Raw genomic sequence first — 16,075 nt, 5'->3', positions numbered from 1 at the left:
TTTTTTTGATACGGAGTCTCACTCTGTCGCCCAGGCTGGAGTGCAGTGGCGCGATCTCGGCTCACTGCAAGCTCCGGCGCCTCCTGGGTTCACACCATTCTCCTGCCTCAGCCTCCTGAGTAGCTGGGACTACAGACGCCCGCCACCACACCCGGCTAATTTTTTTGTATTTTTAGTTGAGACGGGGTTTCGCCGTGTTCACCAGGATGGTCTCGATCTCCTGACCTCGTGATCCACCCGCCTCAGCCTCCCAAAGTGCTGGGATTACAGGCATGAGCCACTGCGCCCGGCCCTGATGCTTGTATTTTTAGTAGAGATGGGATTTCACCATGTTGGCCAGGCTGGTCCTAAACTCCTGACTTCAAATGATCCACCCACCTCGGCCTCCCCAAGAGCTGGGATTACAGGCACGAACCACTGTGCCCAGCAAAAGGCTCAATTTTGTTTCTAGAACTTCCTAAGCATTTGTGTCCATGCTTGGAGGAATGTGGCCACAGGGGAATAAGCTGACATTTGATTAATTACTTTCTGTGTGACTCAAGGAGCATTTTACTTGCCTTGACTCACTGACTCTTCACAAGTTACCTTCTGAGGTGGAAACGTAATCATTCCTGATTATAGATTAAGAAACTGGAGTACAGAAAGATGAAGGCTTCAGTAAGTGGGAAACTAGGATTTTAAATTGCACTCACTGGAAGCTGGAATAATTACCACCAACCCCTAGCCCCCAAAAATAAAAGTCCACACAGAAAGACAAAACGCTGAGGTACCAAAGAGCACGGTGCGTGCAAGGAGCTGCTGGGGAAAAGAAGGTCGCACAGGTCGGGAGGGGAGAGTATCGGTAATTAATTATTTTATATAGTTCATCTTTATATTCCAAAATAGGGCTCTACCTCTTCTAGATGAGGACAGACGGTAAGTTCAGTAGCAATTAAATCAGACATGCTATAAACATGAGAAGCATTTTACCTGCTTTCCTGAGACTGTCCCCTCTTTCTGCACCCAGCAGCATCTCCGGCAGTATCTGCAGAAGGGAAGCTCTTTCTAGCTCCTCCGGAGTTAACCGCGCATCTTCATGAGGTGCTACAGAGTAAAAGCAGATACTTAGAATTCAGTTCGTCCTTCAGTTGGTTATTTCTGTTCCTCGTGCCTTTGGAGAGTACCAGAGACAGGGAGATGAACACTAGAAAAACGCCCAACGCTAAGTTCACGATGTGCCATCAGTGGTGTTCTAAAAGAGGCGGAAATGCTACCAGCCCATGTGCCAGCCAGCGGAACGGGAAGCCTGGAGACGTGGACCTGACGCCCGCGTGATGCGCCAAGCCCCTCGATTGCCTTGAATAAGAGCTGAGGGCTGAGCCCCAGCCTGTCTCAAAACCATTTTGGTTCAAAACGTCTGACTCTCCCTCATTTCTGCTTATCTACTGCTGCCTACTGCCTTTTTGCTTTTAGATATTTGGGTGGTGAAATTGGAGAGGAAAAAGAAGATTGTTTACGGTCTTCCTATAAAGCCAGTAAGATGGTATCACCTCTTACTGAACTTCAAGATTTCAATACAATTATTATACTTAGAATCTGCTTCAAAATCATCAGTAAGGAACTTAATTGTGGCGTTCCCTATGTGAATGCATAGTAAGTGTGCTTAAGGTGTGTGGAAAGGGCACTCCGGAGTGTGCTAAATGAAGTGCGTGTGAGGCGTGGTAAATGCAGACCTGCTGCTGTGTTGCGATTCGAGGCTGTGGGAGTCAGGGTGGGAGGCCATGTGTGGCACCGGCGTGCCGCAGGCTTACAAATAGCTGCAACCTTGATTGGAGGACAGTGAGCAGATCATCATAAAGGCATCTGAGCACATTCACAGCACTTCTGAAGACTGTTAATAAAAATCTATAAAATTTGATCATCTATACATGCTGACAGGAAAGCTCATTTCTGGAGAAATCAATGAGAACAAATTCTGAGATAAGCTGCCACTTGTTTCGAGTTTGTGTGAGATGCTACACTCATTTCAGCTAAGTTTCTTAGATTATTTGTAAAGTTTTTAAGATGACAGTAGTAGCTGAATATTTTCATTTTTTATTTCATCTTGAGATGTGTGCTGTTTCTTTGTAAATAGCAGAGATTCAGTAAAGTTAATGCCTGTGTTTAACTGTTAAGAAGACAGTCAGTGATCATCTCAGTGACTCGGGAAGTTGGTTGACAGTGCCTGATGACAGTGCTTGACCATCATCAGAAAGCTGCTCGGGATGAACTTTTAGAGACTAGAAACTATAAAATCCTTGGCTTAGAAGAGGGTTTTGTTTTTTTTTTTCTCTTTATTTAAAAAAAGCCTAGAAGTACTCAAGATTAAAGATAAGATTATATCTAGTTAAGTTTTTGATGGAAACTAATCCCTAAGCATTAGCCTTCTCATTTCTTAAACTAAATGGAAAGATAATGGCAAAATGAGAACCTACCTGACTGATACGTATTTCTTTAACTCAACTCAGACTTACACTGAATTAACATAAATCAAAAGGAAATGATCAATATACTCAGAAGTCTGTGAACTCCCTAGCTCCCCAGTTTGTCATTTAAAAACATTTTAGTAAACATTTTTGTTTCATAGAACACATATCAGATGTTTTAAACATAAGGTGAAACAAATCCATTATTAATCTATAATTAGAACAACCAGTGCTACATTCAACCAGTTTGTTTAAAGTAAAAACTAAAAGTAATGATGTTTTAAATTTCATGCAATTTTTAAATTGGAAAAAAATATATATCACCCAAAACAAGAGGTTCAACTACAGAGGTAACATGAAATAAGCAATTCTCCTCTTCTCCTTTTACATTATAGAGAGAGAGAGAGAAAAAAAAAAAAACTGTATCCATTACTACATCTAAAATGTGCCTTAAGGATCCTTTAATATTCTTTTTCAAAGCTGGGACTATTGATAGAACAAGACTCAAGACTCCTTTGAACAGGAATCCCATTCTTATCTCTAACATTGAATTTAAGACTGGTAAAGGCTCTTTCAAGACTAACATAAGGGAAAAAAAAAATCTTACCTGAGAGTTGAAGGGATACTTCCCCGGAGTCAAGGAGAGGAAGAGATAAGAGAGGATTTAAGAATCCTATGAAAAGCAAACAGCAGGAGGCCAGCTTATACATGATTGCTACGAGATAGACGTCTTCCTTCTTGGCTTCTGTCGTAGAGAACTTTCAACTCGCTCCTTCTCATTCTGCTCACTGATTATATATATGATCCTATGACCTCACATCATCCTCTCCAAAAAAAAAAAAATGCATTTATTGGCTACAGAGGCTAAAAGGCAATCACTTTGCATTGATGTAATTTTTCAAGGTAACAAGTCATAGACAATAAATTAACTGTCTTGTTGCCTAGTGTACAAAGTAGGTATTATATGAAGAACAGTGAGTTTATAAATCTGGCAAAAGAGCTAACTTACAGCAATAAATCATGAAATAAAGAAAGGATTGGATATGAGTTGAAGTGGCCAAAGCAAAGAGATGTGGATTTATGAGTCCGAGCAGAAGTGACGCAGAGCATAAGATGAAATACATTGATTTCCATTTTTTAATCTTTCATGGGTGAGTAGACGAGTTGTCATGTTGTGTTTGGGGCTGCCATCCCTGAAGAATGACAATCTGTGGATTAAAACTTAAAACCAGCTATTTCCTTTAAAGCAGTGAAAAGTTAAAATACATAGCAAACATTGCTCAAGGCTCAAGACAATTCTGTACGTACACATGGCCTCATGTGAAGCTGCAAGCACTTGAGTCTTCAGAGAAAGGAAATAACTTCATAAAGTTGATGATTACTCAGCAAGGAGGGAGGAAGGACTTACACCAGAAAACTCGCTGATAAACATTTCCAAGATGTGCCCTCTACTCCCAACTGTACTCTGCCCAGGCTGGTCCAAGCTCAGATGGGTGGAAAGGTCTCCTGACCAGTGTCCTGAAGTCTGCCTTCGGGCCCGCCACAGGCTCAGCACAGCAGAGTGATGCCAGAGTCATCTGTGTAAGTCCGATCACGGTAATTCTTTGCTCAAAACTTTCTGTGGACCTAAACACAAAAGTTACAAAGATAGGCCAGGCACCGTGGCTCAAGCCTATAATTTCAGCACTTCGGGAGGCTGAGGCAGGAGGATTACTTGAGCTTAGAGTTCAAGACCAGCCTGGGCAACATAGAGAAACACTGTCTCTACCAAAAATATAAAAATTAACCAGGTGTGGTAGTGCATGCCTGTATCACTTTAGCCTGGAAGATCTTGGCTGCAGTGAGCCAAGATCACCCCACTGCACTACAGCCTGAGTGTCAGAGCGAGATCCTGTCTCAAAAAGAAAAAAGAAAAAAAAAGGTTACAATGCAATGATAGAACTACTAGGGGAAAAACCCATGAACACCTTCACAACCTCAGGTTAGGCAAATATTTCTTAGACGAGACACAAATCATACAGGAAAAAAATTGAGACAAAAAAAATTTAAGAGATCTATGTAACTCAGGGTGACTCTGATTAATAACAATGTACAGTTGAAGATTTCTAAAAATCAATTTTGTGTTTTCATCACAAAAAAATGCTAAGAATGTGAAGTAATACGCATGTGAATTTGCTTGATTCAGCCATTCCACAATGTATCGAAACATCATGATGGGCCAGGCCCAGTGGCTCATGCCTGTAATCCCACACTTTGGGAGGCCGAGGCAGGTGGATCACCTGAGGTCAGGAGCTCAAGACCAGCCTGGCCAACATGGTGAAACCCCGTCTCTACTAAAAATACAAAAATTAGCCGGGCGTGGTGGCAGGCACCTGTAATCCCAACTACTCGGGAGGCTGAGGCAGAAGAATTGCTTGACCCTGGAAGGCAGAGGTTGCAGTGAGCCGAGACCGCACCACTGCACTCCAGCCTGGGTGACAAGAACGAAACTCCATCTACAAACAAACAAACAAGTCATGCTGTATACCATAGATTCCATTTTTGTAAATCAATCAATAGATAAATGAACAAAATTGATAAACTGGACTTTATCAAAATTAGAAATGTTTGCTCAAGATACTGGTAAGAAAATGAAAAGGCTGAGCAGGGCACAGGTCACTGGAATCCCAGCACTTTGGGAGGCCGAGGCAGGTAGATCACCTGAGGCCAAGCGTTTGAGACAAGCCTGGCCAACATGGTGAAACCCCCTCTCTACAGAAAATAAAAGAATTAGCCAGGCATGGTGGCAAGCACCTGTAGTCACAGCTACTCGGGAGGCTGAGGCAGGAGGATAACTTGAACCTGGGAGGCGGAGGTTGCAGTGAGCTGAAATCATGCTGCTGTATTCCAGCCTGGGCGATAGAATGTGACAAAAGGTTTGAAAAAGACTTCACAAGAGAAGATATGAAAGTAGCTCTAAGCACAGGGGAAAAAAAAATATATCATTAGTCATCAGAGGAACACAGATTACCATCACAAGGTGCTGCTGCCATGCCCACCATTATGGCCGCCATTGGAAAGACTGACAATACCACATGTCCTGGGGAAGATAAAGAGGCACCTGGGCTGCTTACACGTTGGATGGGAAGTGAGTGGTACAAGCCCTGAGGAAAACATACACCAACTGTGCGGCCCAGAAATACCTCTTCTAGGTATATACCAAGTCATTTGTACACAGGTAAACCTTCATAGCAGCTTTATTCATAATAGTGAAAAGCTGGAAACCACCCAAATGTCCTTCAACAGGTGCATGGGTAAAGCAGCTGTGCCGTCTCACACAATGGAATTCTGTACAGCAAAACAAAGAAACCATTCATAAACCCACATGGAAGCTACTCGGGAGGCTGAGGCAGGAGGATAGTTTGAACCTGGGAGGTGGAGGTTGCAGTGAGCTGAGATCATGCCATTCAAACAAAAGGTTTGAAAAGGACTTCAGGCTGGTCTTGAACTCCTGGCTTTAAGTGATCCACCTGCCTCAGGCTCCCAAAGTGCTAGGATTACAGGTGTGAGTCACCACATCTGGCCATTTTTATTACTATTATAATTATTATTATTATTTTAAGATAGGATCTCACTCTGTCACCCAGGCTCAAGTTCAGTGGCATGATCATGGTTCACTGCTGCCTTGACCTTCCAGGCTCAAGCAAATCTACCTTGGCTTTCCAAATAACTGGAACCACATGGATGAATCTCAGAGACTTTCTACCGAGCAAAATAAGCCAGGTCCAGAAGAGCATGTATTACATGATTCCATTTAAATGAAATTCTTCACAAGGAGCAACAGGAATTTCTAGCAACACAGTTACCTGGGGCCTGGGATGGGAGATGGGGGAATGGATTACAGGGAGACAAGGGAACTTTTAGGGGTGATGAAAATGTTCTATAACTTGATCAAGGCAATGGTTATATGGATTTATACATGGGTCAAAACCCATCATTTAAAATGGGTGCATTTTATTGATGTAAAAAAATCTCCATTGCTACCTCATTCCATGTCTGACCTCTCCTAATACTACTTCTCCCCAGCATTCTCCACTCCAGCCATTCTCAACTCCTGGCTGCTTCATAAGCACACTTCTGCCGCAGGGCCTTTGCACTGGCTGACCCGTCTGCCCGGAATGCACCTTCCCTGACAGGTGCATAGCTCTTCCCTCACCGTCATCAAGTGTTTGCCAGAATATTCCCTTTACATGAGGCCTTTTCAGGCCCACCCACCCCCATCTACTTTTGCCTTACTCTGAATTTTCCACATCACAGCTCCTTCTAGCACATTATTATTATTATTATCATTATCATTTTTTTTTGAGACAGAGTCTCACTCTGTTACCCAGGCTGGAGTGCAATGGTGCAATCTCGGCTCACTGCAACCTCTGCCTCTTGGGTTCAAGCAATTCTCCTGCCTCAGCCTCCCAAGTACCTGGGATTACAGGCGTGCACCACCACGCCCAGCTAATTTTTTGTATTCTTAGCAGAGATAAGGTTTCACCATGTTAGCCAGGCTGGTCTTGAACTCCTGGTCTTAAGTGATCCACCTTCCTCAGCATCCCAAAGTGCTGGGATTACAGGTGTGAGCCACCACATCGGGCCATTATTATTATTATTATTTTAAGACAAGATCTCACTCTGTCACCCAGGCTTGAGTTCAGTGGCATGATCATGGCTCACTGCAGCCTTGACCTCCCAGGCTCAAGCAATTCTACCTTGGCCTTCCAAATAGCTGGAACCACAGGCACATGCCACCATGCCCAGCTAATTTTTTTTCCTTTTTTTTTTTTTTTTTTTTTACAGATGGGGTCTCACTGTGTTGCCCAGGCTGGTCTCAAAATCTTGACCTCAAGCAATCCTCCTGTCTCAGCCTCAGCCTTCCAACCCTCTGGGATTGCAGGCGCAAGCCACCATGCATGGCTTTTTTATTTTTTATACAGACAGGGTCTTGCTATGTTGCCCAGGCTAGTCTCAAACTCCTAGGCTCAAGAGATTCTCATGCCTCAGCCCCGTGAATTGCTGGGATTCCAGGTGGGAGCCTCTGCACCTGGCTATCGCACTATCTTATGTATTTATCCTTTACAGTAGGCAGACTCGATAAATATTTGTTGAATCAGTGAGTGGGGCACCAGCCCTATGGGAGTCTCTGTTCAGGGAAAAGAACAGTGAACAAAATAAAAAGTTTCTACTCTCATGAACTTCCTGACTGGAGGCAATAGACAACAACATTAACATATGCCGTAGGAATAGTTTATTGCTATGAAGAGCAGTAACAGGGAGACAATACAGGGGCAGGTGGTCAGGGCAAGTGTGATTTCAGAGAGAGCCCTCAGGACGCCCTGGGAAAGGGGCATCTGAGCAGGAACCGAAAGGAACAGGGCAGCCATCGGTTCAGCAGTGAGTGGAGTGTGGAGCCTCTAGTGAAAGAAGTCGGGAAGCGTGGCCTCCGAGGAAGACGAACCGAAAGAAGATTCCTGTGAGGGCAAATAAAGCAAGTGAAGAGAGTCCCTGGGGGGCCCCTGCTGCTGACAGCTGGGGAACCTTCCTGAAGGCCCAGGCTGGCTGCGTGCGAGTGCCCGGAGGCCTCTGCAGGGGTGCTCAGGGCGAGTGCTCGCACACTGTCCTCTAAGATGGAAAGTGCTCAAATCACTTAAGACTCGTTAACTCTTTCGACAGATATTTGTCAGCACCCCCCGGGCCCCAAGCAGGGTCGGATAGAGGACGGAACCTAGCGTCCAAGAGAAACCACCTCCGTCCAATTTAAGAAAACAGTCGGGCACGGTGGCCCACGCTTGTAAGCCCAGCACTTTGGGGGGCCGAGACAGGTGGATCACCTGAGGCCAGGCGCTTGAGACCAGCCTGGCCAACATGGTGAAACCCTGTCTCTACTAAAAATACAAAAATTAGCCGGGAGTGGTGGTGGGTACCTGTAATCCCAGCTACTCGGGAGGCTGAAGCAGGAGAATCGCTTGAACCCAGGAGGCGGGGGTTGCAGTGAGCCAAGATCGTGCCACAGCACTCCAGCCTGGGCCACAAAGGAAGACTGTAGGAAAAGAAAGAAAAAAAAAAAGAAAGAAAGGAAAGAAAGAAAGAAAACGAAGCATGTTGGAGACACTGGATAGCTTCCAGAATCCCAGGAAAAGTGGAGGAGCAGGGACCAGGATCCCGCTGGCCTTCTGACCTCTGCCCTCTGCCCTCAGTGACTTGACTCGCCCCCCTTCCCCCCTTCCTCTCCCTACTCACCCTTGCTCTCCCCACAATCCCCCATCTCTCCTGTAATTCTGCCTTTTGGCCTCAATGCCCAAAATAAGTGCATTAAGTGTAAAAATCTAATTTTAGTAATCATTAAAATAGTGACTAAAAGATTTTAAAAACTTGGAAAATATAATAAAAGAACTAGAATATCAGGTAGTTACTACTATGTTAAAAAAAAAAAAAAGATGAGCTTGTGGGCAAGCACTGGTGGTGTCATTTTACAGAATTGAAAATAAAGAGATTTTTTTCTTTGGTGGAGCATGGTGGCTCACGCCTGTAATCCTAGCACTTTGGGATGTTGAGGCAGGAAGATCGCCAAACCCAGGAGTTTGAGACAAGCCTAGGCAACACAGTGAGACCCTGTCTCTACAAAAAATACAAAACTTAGCCGGGAGCAATTGTGCACCTGTGGTCTGGGCCACTTGGGAGGCTGAGGTGGGAGGATCACTTAAGTCTGGGAGGTTGAGGCTGCAGTGAGCTGTGATCATGCCATTGCATTCCAGCCTGGGCAACAGAGTGAGACCCAGTCTCAAAAAAAAAGAAAAAAAAATTGTTTTACATTGTCTGTGTATTGCATGTGCATGTTTATGCGCATGCGTGTTTATATATGTGTAAAGCACTCATGAAGTCTCACCAAGAGGAAGCAGGGACTCGGGCCAAGAGAGAGGGAGACTTTGAAGACCTGTGAGGACCATTTCAAAATGAGGTGGGAGGTGAACTCCTGGGCTCCAAGGAAGAGGCTGTTTGCCAAGCTTTGTCATTCCCTGGTGACTCAGGGGGTACTTCTGACAGTTATTAGTGATGGTTTTACAGCATGGCCTAATTAAGTTACTCCTAAAGGCTTACGCTTAAAAGAAAATTAGCTTCTTTCCTTCAACAGACCATCAATGACAGTGTCACCTTGTCCCAGAAATGTACTGAGCACGTCATTCCACTCTAATGGCCCTTGCATTAAGCAGCATGGCTTCACATCTGTGCCAGGACGTACATGAACAACTACCACCCCGAGAGGTGGGATTCCTCTAATTAACTGCAAACAAAGTACATTCTGAAAAGACAGGAGCATTTTCTGTGTGTCATAAAGAAGTAAACCATTAATATTTGGGGTGGCTTTTGTCCATGGAGGACTCCTATCCGCTGGATAAGCGTGTCATAAAAAGTACAAACCTCTTTTCAGTTTTTGTTTTGAAATTGATGTAAACTCCCTCTCCCTGCTGATACTTTTGCCCTTGTATAATATGATCATAACTTCTAGTAACTTATTATTATTGTTTTTGACATAGAGCCTCACTCTGTCACCCAGGCTGGAGTGCGGTGGTACGATCTCAGCTCACTGCAACCACCATCTCCGGGGTTCAAGTGAGTCTCTATTCTCACGCCTCAGCCTCCCGAGTAGCTGGGATTATAGGTGTGCACCACCACACTTAGCTAATTTCTGTATCTTTAGTAGAGACAGGGCTTCACCATGTTCACCAGGCTGGTCTCAAACTCCTAGCCCCAAGTGATCCACTTGCCTCAGCCTCCCAAAGTGATAGGATTACAGGTGTGAGCCACCGTGCCCAGCTGGTCATAACTTCTGAACATGAGGTGATGTTGATTCTCCTCCGCTGTGAGGAGTCCATGAAGAGAAATTGATAGGAATTGACTTTGCCAAATATTTAAAGCCTATTCACCGATTGCCAAATAAATATCATAATTTGGGGTGATCTGTGAGGAATATGCTTGTGTGTGCTTCGAATACTGCAATGTTTGTACCATTTTTATGGGCAGACTTGGGTCCAGAGAAGTTCAGGATGCCTGAAACCAGGGCAGCTTATATTCAACTGACACTGGACTTCTGAACTTCCTGCAGACATCATCGGGGTCCATTCTTATTTGTGTTAATGGAAAATCATAGGTTGGAGGCTCTCAGATAGACCTTTAATTTATGTTAAATTTTTAATTTAATCTAATCGACATGAATTCTAGATTTCGTTTCTCGTCACCTATATTTCAGATAACCATTTGGCTTAAGCGACCACTGAATGCCTCATCTGTCAGCTGCAGCAATAACGCCTGGGGGTCACAGGCCCAGTGCTGGTCCCCTCAAGAGATGGTGGGGGCTTCACAGGAGAGGCTCTTTTCCTGCAGAGGGTCAGCCTAGGCTTGCAGGAAACGTGAAGAGGGCCTCGAAGCTAGCTGAGAGGAAGAGCCTCCAGGCAGACGGAACAGTGAGTGCAAAGGCCCTGGAGTCAGATGAGGGAACAGCCTGAGCCATGCACCCAGCATGTTTGCCAAGGACTAGACATAGCCGGATAAAACCAGAGAGCAGTGGGGCTATGTCACATGACCCTATCGAGGAATCTGGGGTGTTGTTATTTAGTAGCAATGAGAAGCCTGGGCATGGTGGTTCATGCCTGTCATCTCAGTACTTTGAGAGGCCATGGCGGGCAGATTACTTGAGCCCAGGAGTCCGGGACCAGTCTTGGCAGCATGGCAAAACCCTGTCTCTACAAAAAATATGAAAAATTAGCCAGGCACGGTTGCATGCACCTGTAGTCCCAGCTACTCAGGAGGCTGAGGTGGGAGGATGGCCTGATCCCAGGAGTAGGAGGCTGCCGTGAGCCAAGATTGAACCACTGCATGCCAGCTTGGGTGACAGAGCGAGATCCTGTCTCTGTGTGTGTGTGTGTGTGTGTGTGTATATGTATGTATATATATGTGTGTATATACGTATATATGTGTATATATACATACACAGAGAGAGAGAGAGAGGTGTGTGTGTATATGTGTGTGTGTGTCTGTGCATACATATATATATAGCAATAAGGAGACAAAAAGAGTGTTCGTTAAACAGTGAGTAATGTTGTTCACTCACTCATTCAGCAAACATTGAGCATGTGCCAGGGACTGTGTGGGGTACTAGGGACGTAGCAATGAACAAAACAGACAAAGCCTCACCAAGTTTATGTTCAGTGTCAGGTGGTGATCAATGCCACAGAGAACTGAGTAGGTTCAGATGGGTGATGGGATGGAGGGGCTCTTCTCCTGGAGAGGGTCAGCATAGGCTTGCAGGAAACGTGGAGAGCCTCACAGCTAGCTGAGAGGAAGAGCCTCCAGGCAGATGGAGCAGCGAGTGCAAAGACCCTGTGGTGGGATTGTACTAGGCCTGTTTGAGGAGCGGCCAGGAGGCCCGTGTGGTTCAGAGGGCTCAAGGGGGAGAAGGGTGGGAGTTGAGGCCAGAGCGATGCAGAAAGGCAGGTCACATAGGCTCTGGAAGCGACTGTAGGGAATTTCCGTTTTAAAATGAGGTAGCAGGTCCATTTTGAAGAACAGTATGGCACAATCTAAATTGCGTTTTATTTCTATTATTATTATTTTTCGAGACAAGGCCTCGCTCTGTTGCCCAGGCTGGAGCACAGTGGTGTGATCACTAATTACTGCAGCCTCAAATGCCTGGGCTCAAGCCATCCTCCTGCCTCAGCCTCCCAAGGTGCTGGGATTACAGGCATAAGCCACCATGGTTGGACCGAATTATGTTTAAAAGGCTTGCTCCAGGCTGGGCCTAGTGGCTTATACCTGTAATCCCAGCACTTTGGGAGGCCAAGGCAGAAAGATCACTTGAGATCAGGAGTTCGAGACCAGCCTGCCAACATGGTGAAACCCAGTCTCACTAAAAATACAAAAACTAGCTGGGCATGGTGGTGGACACCTGTAATCCCAGCTACTTGGGAGGCTGAGGCATGAGACTTGCTTGAACCCAGGAGGCAGAGGTTGCAGTGAGCCAAGATTGTGCTACTGCACTCTAGCCTGGGTGACAGAGCAAGGCCTTGTCTCAAAAAAAAAAAAAAAAAAAAAAAAGGCTCACTTCAGCCTTTGTGAAGGGGTCAGATCCCTGCATCTGTTTTGAAGGAAGAGGCGCCAGTACTTGCGGGAGTGCTGGGAGAACCTGGCAAGGTGATGTTACCTGTAACCAAACTGTGCAATGAGTTTGGAAAAGGGTGGAGGGGATCGTCAGTGACTTGGTTTGGAAGTGTTGGTTTGGGCTGCCTGTTTTAAACCCCTGGGAGAGAGGTCAGGAAGGCAGCTGAATGCTGGCAACTTTGACAAGAGTTGTTTTTGTGGCCTAGGGGGTTGAAAGTCTGGTTGGGGTGGGTTCAGGAAACAAAAGGAGGAGAAAGGTGGAAACCATGAGCACCAAGTCTTTGGCAGAGTCTTGCTGGAAAGGGGGCAGAGAAGAGGGCCGGCAGCTGGAAGACGCTCTGGTGTCACGAGAGAGATGGTTCAATAAAGGCGATCACGTAGCTGGGTCTTCTTGGGGTGGGCTTGACCTGATTTGCCTTCTGCATACAGTGTCCTCACAGCAGCCTCCGCAGCAGGCCCCAGGCCAATGCTAGTGAGTGGTAGAGCTGAGCCTGGCCCCAGGCAGCCAGGCTTGGTGCCTACCACTGCCCCGTCCCTCAGAAAACAGTCCCCTTTCCCTGGGACAAAAGGTGGAAGCAAGCAGGTCCCCAGAGGTGGATTAGCACAGCGTCTGGCAGGTGGCGTGGAGCGTGAAGAACATGTGAGGGCAAACTCTGTTCATATTTCTACTTTGGTGACAAGCAGCTTTTGGACTTCAGGATTCCCCCAGGTGCCGATGGTCAGAATACTGGTTTCTAATCAAAGACCTCTTTTTTTTTTTTTTTTTTTTTTTTCTGAGATGGAGTCTCACTCTGTTACCAGGCTGGAGTACAATGGCGTAATCTCGGTTCACTGGAATCTCCGTGCCCCAGGTTCAAGCGATTCTCCTGCCTCAGCCTCCTGAGTAGCTGGGATGGCAGGTGCCTGCCATCACGCCCGGCTAATTCTTGAACTCCTGACCTCAGGTGATCCACCCACCTCGGCCTCCCAAAGTGCTGGGATTACAGGTGTGAGCCACCGCGCCCGGCCTAAAAGACCCCTTTCTTCTGAGAAAAGCAAAGCCCTCACCATGAGCCTGCTGGGCCAGGCCTCTCCTCCTGCAGTTCTCCCACCACGTCTCCTGCATGCTCCTATATTTGGGCCTAAGTCCATTTACTGTTGCTGTAAAGAATACCTGAGGCTTAAATTATTAGGTTGGTGCAAAATTAATTGCGATTTTTGCCATTACTTTCAACGGCAAAAATCTGCAATTAATTTTGCACCAACCTTAATATTAAGAAAGGAGGCTTATTTGGCTCACAGTTCTGCAGCTTGTACAGGAAGCATGGCGCTGGCATCTGCTTCTGGTGAGGGCACTGATGGCAGAAGGCAAGGGGGAGCTGGTGTGTGCAGAGACCACATAGCAGGACAGGAAGCAACAGAGAGAGGGGAGGGGCCAGGCTCTCTTAACAACCAGTTCTCTCAGGAACTAACAGAGCAAGAATTCACTGACCGCCCTGCACCCCAGGGAGGGCATTCATCTATTCATCAGGGTCCACCCCCATGACCCAAACACCTCCCATTAGAGCCACCTCCAACACTGAGGATCAATTTTCAATTTCCAAACTACAGCAGGACCTTTGCACTGGCTGTTCCCTCTGCTTGCAATGCTCTCCCTCCAATAGCTGTGTGGGTACTGCGTTCACCTCCTTTTAGTCTCTCCTCAGGTAAGTAGGCGATAACATTCCCAGTAAGGCCTACCCTGACAGCCGTTATTTATTTTGTTTTATTTTATTTTATTTTAGATGAAGTTTTGCTCTTGTCACCCAGGCTGGAGTGCAATGGTTCAATCTCAGCTCACTGCAACCTCCGCCTCCTGGGTTCAAGTGATTCTCCTGCCTCAGCCTCCCGAGTAGCTGGGATTACAGGCATGCACCACCGCGCCTGGCTAATTTTGTATTTTTAGTAGAGACTGGGTTTCTCCATGTTGGTCAGACTGGTCTCAAACTCCCGACCTCAGGTGATCTGCCCACCTTGGACTCCCAAAGCGCTGGGATTACAGGCGTGAGCCACCAAGCCCGTCTGACAGCCATTATTTAAAATTGCAGTCTGCCATCTTTTACCCCTATATTTCCTCTCACCCTGTCTATTTAGAATGTTCTCCCATCTCACTTACCACGTTTTATTTTTTACTGTGTGTATCGGGGTTATCATGAAAGCAGAGAGCTCTGTCTGTTTTGCTAACTGATGTATCCCAAGTGCCTAGAACAGTGCCTGACCTTGGTGGGCACTCAAATGGCATTTACTGAATGAATGCATTTTGGGAAATCCTTTTAGCCTGGTGCATGGGCTCTGTATTTATTTTTATCTTATTTTTATTTATTTTATTTAGTTTCCACCCCAATTTAATGTCTAGTTATCCATTGCTGCGTAAGAACCCCCCATCCCCACCAAAATATATTGACTTAAGACAACAACCATTTAATTGGTTCATGATTCTATCTGTGTGTGAGCAGTTGGGGCTGCTGTGGCCCGGGGTCACTCATGTGGCCCCAGTTGTCTAAGACGACCTGGGTCGCCTATCTGGAGGCTGGTGCCAGCTGGCAGTGGGGTCTCTCTCTCCACATGGCCTCATCCCCCAGGGGGTCTGCCTGGGAGAATTCACAAGGCATCTCAGGGCAGCAGGAGGGCAAGAGTGGAAGTGTCAGCGTGTCTCGAGGCGCTTCCACCGCGTTCTCCAGGTCACAACGAGGCCCCAGGCCAGCCTGGATTCAAGGGCTGGTGTGTGTGTTTGTGTAGGCTGCCATCACAAAGTACCACAGACAGCTCAGCTCTGGACTTCACGCCAGCTTCAGAGTCATGTCCCTTGGCACCACCCACACCCATCCTAGGCCCTGCACTTTCTCCTCTGCTCATGGTGCTTTTGAGACATACAGAACGCAACCTTATCTCCGAGACGAGACGCAGCCAAGGGCTCCACTGAGCTTTCCCCCTCCTCCCTCCCGGGGAGCCTAAAGGAGGGAAGGCGATTACTACCGCTGCAGGCTGGCCCGCCTCCTCCACCCAGGATAGAAGTTCAGGGCTAGCGTGTGATGCCAGTGCCAGTGCCACGCTAGGGCTGTGACATGTCACCCCATTGAACCCCACCATCATTTCATCCCCAGGGCTGACCACAGTACCAGGCCTGTAAAGGGCTCTATCACTGATGATCAAATTAAGTAAGTGTTTTTGTTTTTGTTTTTGTTTTTGTGTTTTGAGACAGAGTTTTGCTCTTGTTGCCCAGGCTGGAGAAGAGTGGTGCGACCTTGGCTCACTGCAACCTCTGCCTCCTGGGTTCTAGCGATTCTCCTGCCTCAGCCTCCCAAGTAGCTTGGATTTCAGGCATGCACCACCACACCCAGCCAATGTTTGTATTTTTAGTAGAGACGGGGATTCACCATGTTGGTCAGGCTGGTCTTGAACTCCTGACCTCAGGTGATCTGCCCGCTTTG

At 46.5% G+C, this 16,075-nt stretch overlaps 1 protein-coding gene across 3 annotated transcripts in view; it reads right to left on the bottom strand.

The window, feature by feature from the left end:
• UTS2 (urotensin 2) overlaps positions 1-3,638 on the bottom strand; it is a 6,467-nt gene extending 2,829 nt beyond the window's left edge. The window contains exons 1-2 of one of the 3 annotated variants that reach the window (XM_017856085.1): positions 3,454-3,638; positions 970-1,083 (exon numbers count right to left, since the gene is read on the bottom strand). In XM_017856085.1, the coding sequence (XP_017711574.1) occupies positions 970-1,083; positions 3,454-3,568 (229 nt within the window). In that variant the 5' untranslated portion in view covers positions 3,569-3,638. Of the gene's footprint in view, positions 1-969; positions 1,104-3,051; positions 3,188-3,453 lie in introns of those variants that run through there. The other 2 variants (XM_017856083.1, XM_017856084.1) reach the window with 2 other exon arrangements.
• Positions 3,639-16,075: the final 12,437 nt, after the last annotated feature.

This window comes from Rhinopithecus bieti, unplaced genomic scaffold, assembly GCF_001698545.2.
Source record: "Rhinopithecus bieti isolate Rb0 unplaced genomic scaffold, ASM169854v2 scaffold_40368, whole genome shotgun sequence".
NCBI classification, from domain to species: domain Eukaryota; kingdom Metazoa; phylum Chordata; class Mammalia; order Primates; family Cercopithecidae; genus Rhinopithecus; species Rhinopithecus bieti.
Note: the sequence above shows the minus strand (reverse complement) of the source record. Positions and strands in the feature narration are given on the sequence as shown.